This window comes from Anomalospiza imberbis, chromosome 24 (assembly GCF_031753505.1).
Source record: "Anomalospiza imberbis isolate Cuckoo-Finch-1a 21T00152 chromosome 24, ASM3175350v1, whole genome shotgun sequence".
Classification (NCBI taxonomy): Eukaryota; Metazoa; Chordata; class Aves; order Passeriformes; family Viduidae; genus Anomalospiza; species Anomalospiza imberbis.
The window spans coordinates 6,515,608-6,533,713 of NC_089704.1; the positions used below are offsets into that span (position 1 = coordinate 6,515,608).

Consider the following 18,106-nt stretch of genomic DNA (forward strand, 5'->3'; position numbering starts at 1 on the left):
AGCGCTGGGAGAGGGCTGGTGATAGAGCCGGAGCAGAAGGCACTATTTTGTGGTAAATGTCACTCTAGTAAAACTCAGCTCTGCTCGGAAATAGAAATACAACCCTCGCTGGCGTGCGGCGTGGGGAGCCGGGCTCGGGAGCTGCCCTGCCCCCCTGCCAGCCCCGTGTCCCGATGTTCCGGGAATGCCTTTTGCCTGGCCTCGCCCTCCCCCTCCCCTGCTTCCCTGCCCAGCCCCTCCCTCCCCCCTGCTTTCCACCACATAATGAGTTTGATAAGAAATTGTCTCGTTAACAGGATTAGCCATGGAAATCTCTAGTCCCCTCCTATTCATTTTGTAATGCTCTTCATCCTGTTCTGTAATTTTCTGCTGGTATTAGGCGGCTCCGGACCACCTCGGGAGACGAATTCCTCCTCTTTTGGCAGTGCCAGCGTGGCTGGTGACAGGGGGCTGCTCCATGGGCAAGCCCCGGCCCCGTGGCCCCCACCCAGGGGATTCCTCCTCCTTCTCCTCCTCCTCCGTGCTCTGGTTCAGTGAAAGTGTGTCACTCCCAAAGTCGCTTACGCAAACAAACCCAAGTGTCCCCAAACACTGCTGGGTTTCTCTGCCAAGCGCTCCAGTGACTCAGAGGTGGATTAAAACCCGGAGAGGCAAACTGTGCTCTCCCTCACACCCGTGTGAATCCACTTCTGTGGGCAGCATAATTCCGGATTTACATCTAGGAACATGACTTGCAAGACTGGCCCTTGGGTAAATAATGACTCTTGATTTAATAACTCCTGCCAGCCCTGCAGGACACCTCACTTCCGAGGGAGTTAATAGAGAGAGATCTTTCCTAACATCTGTTTTCCCAATTTTGCTGACTCGTGAGCCTGCATCTGGGAAGCGGCATCCAGGCAGCAGAAACTGCCCACTCCCAGTGAGTCCAGTGAGGATGGGAAACATCTGGGAAACACGATGTTCCTGGTGCTCCACTCCAGCCACGTGCTGGCTGCTCACACCCGGATGCAGGATTGGCAGTGCCAGCTCCTGATTATGCCCATCCCGTATTTGTTCTGGCGTGTGTTTCCCTGAGCCCTGATAAGAAAATCCCTGGTTTAGCTGGAAAACCTCTCCACTAGCACAGCAGTCGGTGTGCAGTGTCCTGGGCACCCCCCAGGGCAGGGTGACAGTGTCCGGTGACACATGTCCCTGGTCGCCATCCTCTTGCAAAAATTTGATACTCAGAAATCCTCTCCAGTGTTTCCTTTTGGATTTTTTGGCTTGTCAGATCCCCGGAGCACCAGGAGTGGGGGCCTGGCACAACTGCTGCTGGACACGGAGGTGACAGTGACACCGTCCTTGTAAACCTTTCCTGCTTTTTGCTTCTCTCTCTTGTTTCACGTCTCCCTCTCAGAAAAGCCATTTAAATGTAATTCTGTTCTTAAACCCTCTCCCTCATGCATGCCTAATGAACAGCCGGCAGAGGTGCCGGAAACGGCCCGAGTAGGATTCAATCTCGCCGAGTGTCGACAAGTCATTTGGAAGGAGCCCTGGGAGCGCGCCCAGTTTTATTACAGCGTAATTAGAAATAAAATCTTGTTGCGGGAGGAGAATGAGAGATGGGTGTTAATCCTGTAACGGGAGGAGATGGAGCCATGCTTATTAAGGAGATTAGGGAGAGGAGGTGGAAAGCCCGTCACGACTCCCCGATCTCCACCCCCCTCTGCTGTTCCCTCTGCCCTGACTCCCGCAGAAACCATCAGGTCCTTCTGTCGGGAAAAGGGCCACTGCTCCGGGAGGAGGATGAGGAGGAGAGGAGGAGCCCCTTGGTGCGGAGCCAGAGCTGCTGGCTCAGCTGGCGCCACTCGCGTTGCAAATGCCCGTGACTCTTCCAGGTGGGAACCTTTGGCTGAGCTCACAGCGCTGCTGCCCCGGCTCTGCGGGAGAGCTCTGCTGCCTTTGGAAGGGCTGGGAGCAGCGACGGCCCTACAGCTTCCCTGGGACCCCCACGGCAGGCAAACACGTAAATAAATCTGTCAGATTCGTGCAGGTCCTATGAAATTTGCATTGGGCTCGGGTTACAGCTCCTCTTTAACATCTCCGCCAGGGAGGGGTGCTGAGAGCTTTAATCTCGGCGCCCGCTCCAGGGCCCCTCTGCTCTCAGCATTTGCTGTGGCACGAGCTGGGCTCAGCCTGCTGAGACAAAAAGCAGCTCTGGTGCATGGCCACCGATGCCAGCCCGCTCCTGTGCCCTGTGTCCCCTGCCCCGCTGGGCACCGCGTCCCAGGACTCCGCTGTCCCCGGGAGGAAGGTGGTGATCAGTGCCGTGGGGCGGGCAGGAGTTTCCATCCTGGCTGGGTTTTCTGTGGATGTTCCTTGTCCCCGGGCGAGCTCCGTGCCGGGCAAATGGCATCCTGGAGCAGCAGCCACAGCAGGAAAGTGCCGCTGTGGCAGCGGTGGAAAATTACAGGCTTTGCTCTTTGGGGCTTCCCCCTCCGTGCCTCCCCCCCGGGAGGCGTTTGTCACTTTAAACGTGGCCAGAAATAGCGCCAAACAGTTATTGGATTTGTCCGGGATGCCTTGGGATGCACATGCTCCGAGTATGGCTAATTCATAAACGCTGGCACCTATTGATTCTGCAGAGTAGCAGGGGAAAGTTATCTCATTAGTCTTATGAACTATAAAACGTGCTCCCTCCTGAAGGCCTGACCCCGTTGTTTTGATAAATCTGTATTGGATAGAGCTGGTAACCTGCATCGACTGTAATCTTTCTCTTGGAATTGGGAGCCCCTTGGGAATGATGCTGGGGTTTCAGGGCCACTGGCAGCTGGATGTGGGAGAGGTGTGTGTGTACTCAGCGAGACCACGCAGGAGAGCCCCTCTCTCACCCTTATGCTTTTCCCCAGGTGAAGGGCCAGGTCCTGGGAATTTAGGTAGAATTTAGCCCGTGGTGGGCTCTGGGTTTTTGATCCAAGGGCTTTAGTGAGGTATCTCCAAAGGCAGCAGCTCAAGTCTAGCTGGAAGAGTTATTAGAGGCACATCACTCCAGCCTGGCCACGGATGTGCTTCGTCCTCTGCTTCCTGTGAAGCCTTTCCACCTCCTGGCAGGCAGAGAGATCTGATTTTATTGGGAGACCTCCGGCGTTAATCTGCCTGGCAAACTCAGCAATAAGTCATTTGGGTGAGGTCTGTTGGAGCCGCTTACATCAGTTACAGCCCCGCATCTCCCCTGAACCAGCAGAACATTCCTCGACAGAGCCACTTGTCCCCTCCCAGAAAAAAAAAAAAAAAAAAAAAAAAAAAAAAGAAAGAAAAGGCAAAGGAAGCTGTGCTGTCAGCTTGGGTGGATCTCACACGTGATGAACAGTAGCACCACACCGCGCAAGAGGCAGATGCCTCCTGTCACTCCACGGTGGAGACGTGGATCCTAAACCCGCAGGATTTCTGCCTGTTCCTGTCCCCAGGGAGGCTGTTATGGCTGGAGCCCCATCCCAGAGCCTGGATCTCGGGCACAAGGCTTTGTTTCCAGCCCAGAGCACGGCAGCACAGGGCTGTGGATCCCCAGGCACGGCCGCGTGTGAGGGTGTGGGCTGGGGCTGCCAGCACTTCGCAAAATACAGCCCCGTTTCCATGGAAACCGGCTCCCCCCATCTCAAATTCCAGTGCAGCCAATGTTCTCCGCTTACTGGTTTGATGGGAGATGAAAAATTAATGTTCGATTTGCATGCTGTTGCGGTGCTGTGGGACCACTCCCCCTGGCCTTCCGCGGGGGTCGCACAGACCCCGGGGCGGCCCCCGCTGGCGGTGGAGCACAGCGCCCGCACCACCGCCCCTCTGGTGCCAGCTGCAGGCTGCTGCGGGCCATGTGCTGCCACACTGGTGCCGACATGCCATGGCACGGAGGTTTCGGCTGAGGTTTCGGCTGGTGAAGCCCAGAACCCTCCGAGCAGGGATGGAGTCACAGGGGTGTTGCTGGAGATGTGGGCATGGCAGCTCCTGGGGCTGGGGCTGCCAGCTCCTGCTCCCGCTGCTTCCAGGGAGGATCAGCGCAGGGTGCCAGCCTGGCGGGTGCCTGTGCCTCTGTTAGCCACAGTTGACTGGCATTATGATTAATTATTTGCTGTTTCTCTGCTGTTTGGAGTCCCCCACTGTCTTGTATCGAGCAGTTGGAGTCAAACACTCACATCTGGCTGAGCCACGGCTGGAATGGGTGATGCCAGCACAGCTCAGCACTGCCATTGCCTTGGCTCGTAGCAGGGACACTCCCTGGTTCCCTGGGTGAGGATCCCTGCTTTCTGCTGCTCTGTCACCTGCAGTATTTGCAGGGAATTGGGCCTGGGGTCCTGCCCAGGGTGTGGGAGCCAGAGTGCTCTGGGAGCTTCTGCCTCTTGTCCTCTCTCACTCGTGCTTACTCTGCACTCCTGAGTTTGACCATGGAGCTTTCTTCTTGCCTAAATTGAGAATATCCAGGTGCTTCCAAAAGGTGCTGGAAGTAGAAACAGTTGTTTGGCCTCATCAGCTAGATTCTGGCTTAGCAGGCATTGTGCAGGACTTGAGGGAGCCATTTGCAGATGTTGCTGATTTACAGGCTGGGTTTAAAGGTTTTCACTCTGAGCATTCAGCTGCACTAAATTACCTTCTGCAGTCGTGGGGTTTGGTAGGGGGTGGTTTGGCTGCAGCACGGTGCAGCCGAGCAGATGGAGCATCCCATCCCAGCTGAGACTGGCACTGGAATAAACCCCAAAGCCCCACAAAGCTGGGGGTGAAAGCCTTGCTTGGCGCAGAGGGGCAGGGCAAAGTGCTTTCCAGGTGGGCAGGGAGCCTCTCCAGAGCCTCAGCTTATCCTGCTCTCCATGTAGCCACTACACAGTCCTTTCTACTGGTGTTAATTACTGTCATAATGCATGATGAATTACAGGGGTCAGGAGCCAGCCAAAGACTCCTTCCCCCTGTGCCAGGCTCCAAAACCAGCTGCCCTAAGGGGGCTGCTCTCCTGGCACTTTCCTCCCGGGGCTCAAACATCATCTCAAGCCCTTATTTGTTTTCACATGATTCTAAGTAAGTTAAGCTAATTATTAACTCAGCGGGACGGATTCACTTTTAATTGCCGCGTTGCCATGGCGCGTGTGGCACCGCGGCGCAGCAGCGTGTGCCGGAGCTGCGTGCCACGCGCTCTGCTCACCCACGGCCTGCCCGAATCCGAGCCCTGGCAGTCCAGATGTGTGTAAAGACCCCCCCAGAGCCACCTCTACACCTGGGCAGGTGTGTGTGCTTGGCCAGAGGGAGTGATGGAGGGAGGTGGTGCCCACAAACGCCGGGGCTGCTGTTGCACACACGAGGTTTCTGCGGCTCACCCAACTTCACCAGCCTGCCTGAAACTTCAGCCAGAGCTGCACCCCGATGTGGTGGAGGTGCAGGGAGGTGGAGGAGGGTCCCTCTTTCCCTGCCACAGCTCCGGTGCCAGCTCGGAGTGCAGGGGCTCCACCTGACCCGGGTGCTCAGCCTGGGGCCAGGGGAGGCTCGCTCACCCTTCTCCTCCCTTTGTGTCTCCAGAAAATAGGTTTTTTATTACTTCTTATGGAGGTTTGTACATATCGGACGTGCAGAAGGAAGATGCCTTGTCCACCTACAGGTGTATCACCAAGCACAAGTACAGCGGGGAGACGCGGCAGAGCAACGGCGCCCGGCTCTCGGTCTCAGGTGAGCCCGTGCGGCTGCCAGCGTGGGCGGGGGGCGGGTCCTGTGCCCGGGAGGGGGCCCAGCCCTGCCCGGTGTCCCCTCTCCTGCTTGCTTCCCCGCACTGCCATCCCTCACAGAGAGCACTGGCATCGCCACCTCGGGTCCCCGCAGCGAGGGGACATCCCGGTGCGGGGCGGGAGGTGCCGTGGGGGCTGCGCAGGGGGCTGGCAGTGCCTGGGCTGTGCCCCCCGGCACGCAGTCCCCCCGAGCCGGGCGCGGCGGTGGCGGTGCCGCGCGTCACCCCGAGCGGGAGGCGACGGGGCGCGCGGCGATGCGATGTGACAGCCCGCGATGTGAGCAGCCTGACGCGATGTGACGAACATGCAAGCGATACTGCGGCGGAGGCAGTGCAGTCCGGAGTGCCGGGTGTCTCGGGGCGCTCCCGGCTCCGCTGACTGCCCAAATTACTCCGCTCGGGAGGGAGGGAGTTCGCTCGGCGCAGCGCGCCCGCTCCCTGCCATATGCTGTTCCCATCCTCGGGTGCTCCCGCACCGGTTCCTCGAATTAACCCCCCGGAGGGCAGGGAAGAGAGGCAGGGCTTGCCGAATCTTGCCTCTCGGGGCCCCGCGGGCCCCGGGTCCCAGCCGGGCCCGTTCTGCCGCACGTCCCGGCGGAGCGTGGGCATCGCCGGGTGTATCATCCCCAGTCCGCGCGCTTCGATCTGGCCCGGTCCCCTCCTGGTCGCTGTCATTATTTACACGTCACGGCGTTTTACTTCTGCTTGGGAGTAATGAAAGAGGTTTCTTTCCCCTGGAATTTAATTTCACGCCTGAGACTTAGTGATTAATTTTCTCCTTTCCCAGCTGCCTGATGGGCCCGTTTGCTTGTAAATTTTGAAATGTGCCACAAAATTTGTGTATTTTGCACCAATTAGGTGTCACCTTGAGTAATTCCTCCGATGCTGAGTTTATTCCTCCCATCAGCTATTTAGGATGTGTTTTTCCTTCCACCTCTGCCCGTGCCTGTTGTCATGGCTGCCAAGGGGCTGTGTTAGCTGGGTGGGACAGGGCACCCCATCCTCAGCAAGGACAACGGGGTGCATCCTGCACTCCTGTATGGCAGAGCCACCAGCTCAGGGGAGTGGGGACAGCCAGTCTCTCGTGGATGGTGCTGACTGAGCACGGTGTCACCATGCCAGGGGGTCTCTCAGTGTCCCTGAGACACCTCACTTCCTCTGTTCCCCGGGTGAGTCCAGTTCCTCTCCCAACCCAGACCCGGCGGAGTCCATCCCCACGATGTTAGACAGCTTCCAGTCCAGGGAGGTGAAGGCGGGCCGGCTGGTGGAGCTGCCCTGCATCGCCTCGGGCTACCCCAACCCGGCCGTGCGGTGGATCAAGGACGGGCGGCCGCTCCCCGCCGACAGCCGCTGGACCAAGCGCATCACGGGGCTGACCATCAGCGACCTGCGCGTGGAGGACAGCGGCACCTACATCTGCGAGGTGACCAACACCTTCGGCTCCGCAGAGGTCACGGGCACCCTCACGGTCATAGGTGAGAGCCGGTGGGGAGGAGCGGTGGGGGGCTGAGTTCTGCTGCCTTCTGACACGTAAAGCCTTTATCAGTATACAGCTTTAGGGGTTTATGCAGCTGTATAAACAACAGCCTTGTGTTTTGGCACAGTGTTCGGCTCGCTGGAAGCCACTGTCTTGCACATGTCCGACGTGTTGGGTGCTTCTGTGCTTTGCTTTGTTGATTTACATAAAATTTATGTCGATTTACATAAAATAAGCTCTAGCCAAACAGTAAATACCATCTGGGCAGGCCAAGCATTTATCACGTGCTGTTTTCCTGGGGCTTCCTCCTGTCACCAGGATCCTGGCAGTACCAGAGTCACTGTGCCTGCCTTACCTGGAGCACGGTGCCAGCCAGGCCCCGTCAGCCTGCTGGGAGCCAGCCTGGTGTGTCCCCAGCTCAGCACTGTGCCTGTCACATGGACCACATCTTCTTCCAGCCACCCTGCCACCTCCCCACAGTACCCCCGCCGGGGGCCTGGGGCTGACGTTAAAAGCAGGGGCTGTCAGCAGCGAGGACGGTGGCAGGGCCACCTGCCTTATTGTGCGGTGACATTTACCGCACAGCCGGGCTGTTGCTCCCGGGGCAGGAGGAACAGAGAGCGCGCAGCGGGGATGAGCTGCCTCCCGCGGCGCTGCCCGGCACCGCCAACGCCTCTCCCCTCTCTCACAGACCCTCTGCGTGTGACCCTCACACCAAAGAAGCTCAAAACGGGCATCGGCAGCACCGTCATCCTCTCTTGTGCCCTCAGCGGGTCCCCCGAGTACGTCATCCGCTGGTACCGCAACACGGACCTGGTGGCGGTGGATGACTACATCTCCATCCGGGGCATCAGCAACGAGACCCTCCTCATCACGGCCGCCCAGAAGAGCCACTCTGGGGCCTACCAGTGCTTTGCCACCCGCAAGTCCCAGACGGCACAGGACTTCTCCATCATCATGCTGGAGGGTGAGCAGGCTTGCCGAGCTGGGGGCTTCTTCCTCTGCCCCTCTCTGAGGGGATGCTTTGTGCATGGCTGGAGGGCAGGGACCTCCAGGCACTGGGGTGGGGGTCCTGAGGATGCTGCCAGCCTGTTCCTGGGCTCTGTGTGCTGTGTGCAGGGGCACAGCATTGCCAGGATGGGGAAGGGCCAAAAAAATTGTTGACATGCCATCCCCAGCCCCTGGGCACCCCATTCACCAGGCAGCCCTCCCTGATCCCAGCCACCGAGTGTTTGGACAAGGGATAGGCTCTGCTGAGGGAGGTGTCCCCTCAAGCTGGCATCTGTATCAGCCACCATGTCCCCTCGCCCCCGTCTGCATCTCGCTGCCACAGGGACACCAGCACAGCCATACGTGTGTCACCAGCTGGGCTCCTGTCCCGGCTGAACCTGGGGTGGGAGCTCAGTGCCATCCTGCTGGCGGGTGACTGCTGCTGCCTGTGGCTGCCGTTCCCTGACCCCCGTCCCGCTGGGTGCCCCCCAGATGGGACCCCCCGCATCGTCTCCTCCTTCAGCGAGAAGGTGGTCAACCCCGGGGAGCAGTTCTCCCTGATGTGTGCCGCCAAGGGGGCCCCGCCGCCGACCGTCACCTGGGCGCTGGACGACGAGCCCATCCCGCGGGACAGCGGGCACCGCTCCAACCAGTACACCATGTCCGATGGCACCACCGTCAGCCACATGAACGTGACCAGCCCGCAGATCAAGGACGGCGGCGTGTACCGGTGCACCGCGCGGAACTCGGTGGGCAGCGCCGAATACCAAGCGCGAATAAACGTAAGAGGTGCCTGTCTACTTTTAAATATCAGAATAGGACTTTTACTGGGCTTTTTGGTTTTGGTTCTGTTCCCCGGCTGATCGCTCCTCCTCGCCTCTCCCTCTTCTTCCCGGCCATGTGGGTCTCCCTGGCTACTCCAGCCTCACTCCCTGGGCCCTGCCTGCCCCACTCCTTGCACACCTGCAGGGTTGAGATTCTCTGATCCTTAAAGCAGAGAGTTCAACAAAGTGGGAAGCAATTCCAGAGGCTCAGAGAGCTGTAGCTTGGCTCTGCAGGAGTCAAAGGGCAGCACTGTCCATATTGGGGTCCACTCTCACTCTGCCAAGCCCTGCCTTGGGGTCTGCACAGGGTGGGCAGGCACCCCCTGAGTGACCCCAAGCATGGAGAAGGAGGTGGCAGGCCCAGAAGTGTCCTAGGTCCCCTGTGCTCTACCAGCTGCCCCGTTCCCTACAGGAGCTCCACTCCTTGGCAGCCACCACGCCTGGCGGCACCAGGATCTCCGTGACAAACGATGATGAGGCAGCACGTGAAATCGTGGAAAATGAGCTTTGATTTGTCATGTCTGTATTTTCTTTGTCTGCTAAAAGCCATGGCCGCGTTAATCACCGTGTTATTACGGCTGCAGCACGTTGCTCGGTGTGTTCCGGGGAGCGCTCTCAGGCACGGGGTGTGCTGTAAGCCCCTGCCCATTAATAATCCCCAATTAAAGCTCCCAGGCTTACAGGTGGGAGCGAGACAAGATAAGGGAGCGTTTATTTGTCTGCTGAGAATGAGGGCTGAAGGGCTGTGTTTGTCTGTGTCTCAGGTTTGAAATGGATCTAGTGGCTTTTTGGCTGGGATCCCAGGAGAGTCGGAATTTTGCTGCCATTTACTGCTGAATTTGGAGGAAGTTCATCCCTCAGCCAGGAGAAGCCAGAGCAGCGTTTTCAATGAGGATGTTCCCTTGTCTCCCTTTTCCCCCTCTCTCAGCTCTTGATGGGCTGTCACTAGATAAGATTCGGGTTTCTTTTTTCAGTGGCACAGAGCATGTCCCTCAAACAGGCCCAAGACAAGGTTACAAAGCGAGGTGCTAATTCCTTTCTTCCTGCTCCTTCTCTTAACGTGTCCTAGAATGAAAGACACTGTCCATCAGCTGATCCTGAGTGCCTGTTAAGCTGTTATCCTGCTACACCCTCAGGTTGAGGAGTCAAGACAGGGTTAATCTTTAGATTACTTTGCTATTTTATGCAGCGACTGGGAGAACAATGTAATTATTGATGCATGAAACCTCTCGTTTAAAGGCTCACCTGCAGCATTTTCCCAGTCCTCAGGCAGCTCCAAAGCCAGACAGAAACTGCTGGCTGTCTGGCTTTTCAGTGACACGCAGGTTGGCAGAGGGGGCGCAGAAAGGTGGGGCTCAAGGAGGTGAAGTGGTTTTGCCAGTGGAAGTCAGGTTCCCATAGCAGCTCTTGCCAAGGATGTTTGGCACAATGCAGGCAGCTTCCTCCTGGGAGAGGCAGAGAGAGGCTGTGATGGTGGGGGAGGTCTCCCCATCTCTCCCATATCTCTGGTGCTGCCAGAGGAGCCAGGTGGAGGCACCCTGGGCAGGCACGGTGCCCAGAGCAGAAAACGGACACCATCGGACCTCCCGCAGTGGGCAGCAGTGCCGTGTGTGGGCTCAGCTCCCCCAGCACTGGGGTGGGATTGCTGTTTAAAGTGTGGCTGTGCCCCAGGGGCACAGCCCTGTTGGAAGGTGAGGGAGAGTAGCTGTAGCTGGAGGTTGCAGCCGAGAGCAGCTGTCCCCACATGAGCTGAGAGGGGCCCGTGCCGCCTCCTCACCCAAACCAGGCTGGCTCCCAGCTCCCTGGTCACCTCCTCTGCCTGAGAAGCTCGCTCTGGATTAGCAGCAGATCTGCATGCAAGCAAATGGCCCTTCGGAATTAACCTAGCCTGCCTCTTCCTTCCTCCCGAATATGTAGGTCCCCCGAGCATCCGCGCCATGAAGAACATAACAGCGGTCGCGGGTAGGGACACTTTCATCAACTGCAGGGTCATCGGGTACCCCTATTACTCCATCAAGTGGTACAAGGACTCTCTGCTGCTGCCCGATAACCACCGCCAAGTGGTCTTTGAGAACGGCACCCTGAAGCTGATGGATGTCCAGAAAGGCATGGATGAAGGAGAGTATCTGTGCAGCGTGCTGATCCAGCCCCAGCTCTCCATCAGCCAGAGCGTCCACGTCACCGTCAAAGGTGAGAGGGCGGGGAAGCTTCCCCTGGATGGCAGGGAGAGCTCATCCAGGTTGCTTTTGGGATCTCCCTGAAGTGGGATGGAGGCAGAGGGGCACCACAGGGGGAACTGCATGGCCAGGTGGTGGCTATGCTCTGTAGTCACCTGGCACGGGAGCTCAGCCCTCGGGAGCTGGCTTGGCTACCTGGTCCTGCCTGCCACCAGCAGCTGCCCCGAGCCACGCCGTATCCATTTCCCCTTACAAGTGATGGAGCAAGGATTTGTGGTGTAAACATAACGTATTAAAACATCTAACCTTTGCTTGGATCACCTTCACCGATGTTTTTCTCTGTGTGCTAGCTTTTAAAAAAATAATACTCTCGGTCTTCCGAGCACACAGAACATCTTAAAAGCTTCTCCAGGCCATCAATTATTCAGCCCCATTGAGGGAGCTATCAGTCCTAATGAATTGAGCCGGATGCATTCCCTCCCAGTGACTGGCTGAGATTGCGCTGGGAGCGCGCGGTGCTCCCGGATCTCCCATCCTCAGGAGTTGTCGGGTCGCCTCTGCCCGTCGCCAGCTCGGTGTTGGCTGTAAATCATTCAGACAAACACGGCGGCGCTGGGGACAGAGCTGGCCAATTGTCATCCTGCCTCTCACCCAGCGGGGGATTCGTGCACTGGATTTACTCTGATCCCCCTCCCTCCCCTCCCAGCCACCATTTTCTTATTAGGAATCAGGTTAGCGAGAGAGCGCATCAAGCTGATTAGAGATGCTACCACTTGATTAGCTGATGCTCTTGTCCCAGGCTTCCAAAGGGGAGGGGAGGCTGTGGATGACCTGTCTAAGGGCAGTGCAGGAAGGTCTTCTTGCTCCAGGGGTCTGCAGGGCTCGGCGAGCCCTGCTTTCTTCACCTCACATAAATCCACGTGGAGCCCCAGGGCTTGGAAAGAGGCCGGAGATGTTGGTCTTGTCTTGGGACAGCTGGGACAGGCAGGGCTGATGTGGGGACATCATCTCAGGGTGTTTGTGAGCACTAAAACAGCGGGATTCACTGGGAGGTGCCCCCGGAGGGTGCAGGATGCTGAAGTTCAGCTGAGGATTTGTGAATCCTGGGAAGCAACTGCCACGGAACCCTTCCCAGTGTGGATTTACTGCCTCGATTAGTGGCCAGTGACAGGCTGAGGAAGGCGAGCAGGCTGAAGCATGGTGCAGCACGGGCCAGACGTCTTCATTCCACTGCTGGAGATTTACACCCAGCCCCGCTGGCTGAATTCCTCGTTTCCTCTGGCCCTTGGATAAAAGGCCTGTGGAAAAGAATAGCAAAGGCCCTAGAAGAGAGTCAGAGAGTGAATAAACATAAAACTGCGCAGCACAAGGAGCGCGGGGTGGCGTGGAGCGCCATAAAGCTTTTACGGCCCCAAGTGCCTGGTGACCACATGAAATTCCACCGGTGAGTTATGCAGGTCCTTCCGATCTCGCAGCACTAAAAGCTTTACAATTCCCTCTGGCACTGCTCCCCCCAGGAGCAGGGATGTGCAGGCAGCCCCAGCCCTGTGCATGAGGCCTCATCCCCATCTCGTGCTGAGGGAAGCTCCTGCCCAGGTGTAGCTGCTGCTGTTTAGCCAGGGACCCCCAGGATCCCAGTTTCAAAGCTCCCCGTTCCACAGGGCTTTGCTGGTCGGGGGTGCTGCTGGAGCCTCTTCCCTGCGCTTCCCCAGCAGCACAATCCAAAATCCAGCCTCCTCCAATGTGCCCTGACAGCTCCTTATTCCTGCAGACATCTTTGAAGGTTTTAACTAATCCCGTGTGCGCTGCTGCTGTCCTGGGGCTCCCACACAGCTCTGCTTGGGTGGCTGCAGAGTTTCGGGGAGCACGGGGCTGACACAGTGCCAGGGCACTGTGGGGTGATGCTTCACCCCACGGGAAGGCAGAGGCTGCTCACTGGGTCACCTCTGGATTGGAGCTGCTGGGATGGGCTGTGCGGAGCAGGGTGCTCCAGGCTGCGGGCAAGTGAGAGCCTGGAAGCTCTGGAGAAAGGAGAATCGCAGTGGGAAGCGACCTGGGAAGAAAAGGGGAGTTGTGAGCTCTGTGGGAAGCTGGAACAGGGAGAGCGGCCGGAGGGGCGTGTGTGGAGAGGCGTGGTCCACAAGCCCATCCCCGCTCTGCAATAGACTGCAGTGCATTCCCAATTAATTATTCATTAATTATGGAAAACAGGCAGCACTGGCTCCATGGCTCTGGCAGCTCAAGCCACGTTGCTGTTGCCGGCAGAGGGACAGGCCAGCCCTGCCTGTACCTGCCTGCCCCGTGGCGTGGCTCCCACCTGGGGGACAGTGACAGCCTCTGCTTGCCGTGCTCTGGACAGGCAGCAGTGCCAATACCTGAGTGATGGGACGGGCACAGGATGGAGGTGGGAGCCCAGGGAAGGGCGTGGGGGTACGGGGAACTGCCCCGTGCCTGCACGAGAGGGCAGCTCCCTGCTGCCGAAGCGACAATTGGCAGGCTGCTAATTTAATTATGGAGACTGCAGAACTAGGATCTCATCTACCAGGTGCTGAGCCTTGTTAAGCTAATTGTCTCCCTCTCTCCGCTTTCTTCCCCCTCCCACATTGCCAGAGATGCTGCAGTTGCCTAATTAAGTTATCAGAAAGATAATGGCTGGTTCTGAATCCAGCGCCTTTAAGAAAAGCATCCATCTAATAATGGCTTTTCTGGGAGTGGATAAATGCTGAGGTGGAATTTCGGGTGGCACGTGCTGGGGTTGGCCAGGGCTTTCCCAGTGCAGGGTCAGCGTTTCTCTACACCACTCTCAGCAGGGTGGCCCTGCCAGGTGGGACCAGTCTCCTTGCTGTTCTCTGCTTGATGGCACCTCCTGCTGTCCCCTGGCCTTGTTCCTGGTGGAATCAAAAGCCTGTTTTAGTTTCTGGGCCGCTTTTCCTCCCAGGGACAGCATCTTCCCCAAGCCCCACTGCAGCCCATCCCCACTAAAGGAAGGCTTTCCTGGGATGGGCTCTCCAGCATTCTCTGCCTCTCCCCTCCACAGTCCCTCCGCTGATCCAGCCCTTCGAGTTCCCGCCAGCCTCCATCGGGCAGCTCCTCTACATCCCCTGCGTGGTCTCCTCTGGGGACATGCCCATCCACATCACCTGGAGGAAGGACGGGCACGTCATCCTCTCTGGCTCTGGGGTCACCATCGAGAGCAAGGAGTTCATGAGCTCCCTGCAGATCTCCAGTGTCTCCCTCAAGCACAATGGGAACTACACCTGCATCGCCAGCAACGACGCTGCCACCGTCAGCCGGGAGCGGCAGCTCATCGTGCGGGGTGAGCCCGGAGATGACCCGGCCACCACATCCCACCCGGTCCTGGTGGCAGAGGGAGGGAGGGGAGCACAGCGGGGAGCAGAGGGAATCTGGGAGGGTGAGGCGCACGGCTGAGCCACGGCACCCCCGTGCTCACAGGCAGCAGGGAGTGGTAGGGATCTGATGGGGATTTTCCTGCAGTGACCGTCCTTTCTCCCAAACTCCTCAGTGCCTCCTCGTTTTGTGGTCCAACCCAACAACCAAGATGGCATTTATGGAAAAGCCGGGGTGCTGAACTGCTCTGTTGATGGGTACCCCCCTCCCAAAGTCATGTGGAAGCATGCTAAAGGTAGGGATGGGTCACGGCAGTGTGTGGGGATGTCAGTGCAGACTGGGGAGAGTCCCTCGGGCTTGGCCACGCCAGCTCTGAGCCTCATGAGAGCTGCTCTGCCTCAGCTGAACTCTGTGGCTCTGTGTCCCCTCCTAGGAAGTGGCAACCCCCAGCAGTACCACCCCATCCCCCTGACGGGCCGCATCCAGATCCTGCCCAACAGCTCCCTGCTCATCCGCCACGTGCTGGAGGAGGACATCGGCTACTACCTCTGCCAGGCCAGCAACGGCGTGGGCACGGACATCAGCAAGTCCATGTTCCTCACCGTCAAGAGTAAGTACCCAGGGCTGTGCCGGGGGCATCGTCACGGGGACAGGGGTCTGCTCCTGGCATGGCCACAGCGGTGACCCGGGGAGCAGAGGTGGGCACGGTGAGGGTGGCTGTGGGACATGGGGTCACCAGCAGAGCCTGGTCTGGCGCAGTCTCCCTCTCTGTTCTGAGGGCTCCAGCCACACCAGCCATGCTCCAGCCTCGGCCCCACGCATCCCCACGATCAATGCAGGGCACGGGAGGGCATTGATTCCTCCCCTCCAGGGACCCGCTTCCCTTTTTCTATTAAACACACTTTGTCTTTAATAAAACCAGGCAATCAATCTACATCATCCAGGAGGAAAGGAAATAGCTGGGCTGCTTTGACAGGGATGGGCTGGGAAGTGTTGTTAGACACTGTGTTTGAACTGTGTGTGTTATTGGATTGCTCTCCCGTTGCTATCAGCAGAATGTATAATTGCCAGCTCCGTGTTAGTTATTGGGCTCGTTGCTGCTGGGAGCATTCCAGCCTCTGAAAGGAGGTGGTGGAGAGGGTCCAGAGCAATCACCCTCACTCCTGGTGTCTCCAGGAGGGGCTGGGGTCAAAAGGACTAAACTTAGCCTTAACCATGGGAATGAGGCAGTGAGCATGCTGTGCCAGAGGGGATGGAGGCTGCTGGTGAAGCCGTGGGAGCCACCACCCCCTGCTTGTCCACCCAGGATGTTGTGGGCAGAGGGGACGTGCAGCCTTCTCTGGTCACCACCATGCCCTGGCCTCCCCTCCCCAGCCTGGTGCTTTCTTCCCTGACACCAGCAGCTGTTTCTCTCAGGGGCTTCTCCCCTCCCCACCCAGCCTCTGCCTTCCCAGGCTCCTGTTCCCCTCCCTGTCAGCTGTTTAATTTATCCCTGCAACGGATGAATCAAACCCAGCGACTTCAAACAAGGCACTTCAATGAGGTGCAGGTACAAAGTCGAGGCGATTAATCCCGAGTGAGCATGCGAAGTCTGGGAGCCCGAGCTGGTGCCGTGTCCCTGCTATCTCCTGTAATTGCATCCCAGGACAGGTTGCTTGCTGACTTGAATAGCACATAACCTTATTATGCGAGTGCTTTTGCATCTCCCCGAGCCCTCGGAGCCCTCGCTGCCTTTGAAAAGGTTTGGATGAATAGGTAGACGAAGCGCCACAGCCAATTAAGCATTAGATGGGCTCTTTGTTTTGTTTCATTTTGGGGTTTTTGTTTGTTTAGCGAAATGTCAGCCCAATTAAAGGGAGATCAGCACTGGCTTTCCCTGAAAGTCAGGCCACTGCGGACTGAGTTAAATGAGAGCTAATCAGAGCCCAAACAAAGCGTGCTGGCGGTCAGCAGGGTAGAGGGCAGTGCCACAGCCAGCTGGTGTCACACATCCCCTGCCCTGCTGGCACAGCAAGGGGCTCCGGGGGTGAGTTGGGACAGCCGGGTGCCACGCTGGGCAGTGTGTGCCTGAGTTCCCTGGGCTTGGCAGAGCAGGATGCTGCTTTTGTCAGGGGGTGGTGGGTGGGGAAAGCCACTAGATTTGCTCGGGGAACGTCACCCATGGGGTTGAGGCTTTCCAGTCCCTGGGTGCCACGGCCCCTGGGCTTCCACGGCATGGCAGCCTGTCCTTCCCTGCCTCGGGAAGGAGCTCACCAGCACCCAGTGGGGAGTGGAAGGCAGGGAGTGCTGGAGCATCTGAGCGTGTGCCCGAGGGGACAGCGGGCTGGGCTGGGCGCAGGTGAGGGGCCCAGCAGCGCGTGATAAATGCCATTTAGCACATGGCTGCACACCTGCCCGGGTGTCGGGAGCGTGTGGGACGGGGACAGTCACGTCCCCGGGGGTCCTGCCGGCTGTGCCGGAGCGGCAGCACCCTGGGCGCTGGGGAGGGGGCTCCTCTGCCTGCTCTGTGCCAGCACCTCGATGCCAGGGGTCCAGCCAGGGGGCAGGCAGAGGGGGTCTCTGTCCGTGGCCATGGCACAGATCTCTTTGGAAGTTCGCTGCCACACAGCACGAGCATAACTGATTGCTTCCATGCAATTTGAATTAATCTCATGCTTCAGGTGAAACTCAGCTAATCAGTGTAGAAAGGAAGCTGAGACGGGTGCAATCAAATTAACATCACAGAGCCAGCTCCAAACAAGAAAGAGGGGGGCGAGGGAGGCAGGCACAGCCCTTGTCACCCTTGTCACTGTTCTCATTCAGTTGTCACCAGCGCTCTGTCAAGCGGCTCGTGCCCCAGCCGGGTGTGGGATGGCAGCGTGCTGGTGGCTGTCGCCTTCCTTTGTTCCCAGGCTTATCTCTGCCCAGCCAGCGGGACCAGCCTCTGGTTGTGGCCTTGCTAACAAGGCCGTGGGCACCGGGAGAGGCTGGGTGGGTGGTGTGCGCCCCGGTGGGCACAGAGTGGAGGGCACAGGAGGTGTTGGAGGTGAGCTCTCCTCGAAGGGAGCCTGTCTGCCCAGAGTGCTGTGTGAGCTGTGGCTCATGCCAGGTTATTGATGCCCCTGCACCCAGGAAGGGATCACAGACTGGTTAGGAGCAGCCCTCAGCCACCCTTGGAGGTCCCTGCAGCCAGTCCCAAGCCATGTGGTCCCTGTGCAGGCTGCAGAGCTGCTCCAGGGCAGGTGTTAGGCACCAATGCCCCAATCTGTGCTATCCTCACAGCTGCTTGGGGTTTTCTTGGGGTTTGTTGTGCTCTTTTCCTGCTCTGGACTACGTGCAGCTCCCGTGGGACCCTGGCAATTGAGAGAAGTTGATATGTTTACATCCAAGGAGCTGCTTTTAATCAAACATCAATAAGTGCATTTCAGTGGAGCAGAGCCTGAAACGGAGCTCCTCTCCTGGGGCCTCTGCTCGCTGGGAAGGGGCTGGTGTAGCCAAGGCTGCTGCAGCCCTGAGGGGCTGTCCTGCCCCTTCGGCCTCATGGCCTCACACCCTCTGCTGCTGCACTACCCTC

The 18,106-nt window shown here is 58.3% G+C and overlaps 1 protein-coding gene across 5 annotated transcripts in view; it reads left to right on the top strand.

The window, feature by feature from the left end:
- Nucleotides 1–18,106, top strand: part of DSCAML1 (DS cell adhesion molecule like 1) — a 95,943-nt gene that overhangs the window by 60,572 nt on the left and 17,265 nt on the right. For 2 of the 5 annotated variants that reach the window (XM_068172364.1, XM_068172365.1), the window contains exons 4-11: nt 5,536–5,682; nt 6,934–7,212; nt 7,906–8,181; nt 8,697–8,993; nt 10,946–11,218; nt 14,243–14,521; nt 14,729–14,848; nt 14,987–15,163. In XM_068172364.1, the coding sequence (XP_068028465.1) occupies nt 5,536–5,682; nt 6,934–7,212; nt 7,906–8,181; nt 8,697–8,993; nt 10,946–11,218; nt 14,243–14,521; nt 14,729–14,848; nt 14,987–15,163 (1,848 nt within the window). Of the gene's footprint in view, nt 1–5,535; nt 5,683–6,933; nt 7,213–7,905; nt 8,182–8,696; nt 8,994–10,945; nt 11,219–14,242; nt 14,522–14,728; nt 14,849–14,986; nt 15,164–18,106 lie in introns of those variants that run through there. The other 3 variants (XM_068172366.1, XM_068172367.1, XM_068172368.1) reach the window with 3 other exon arrangements.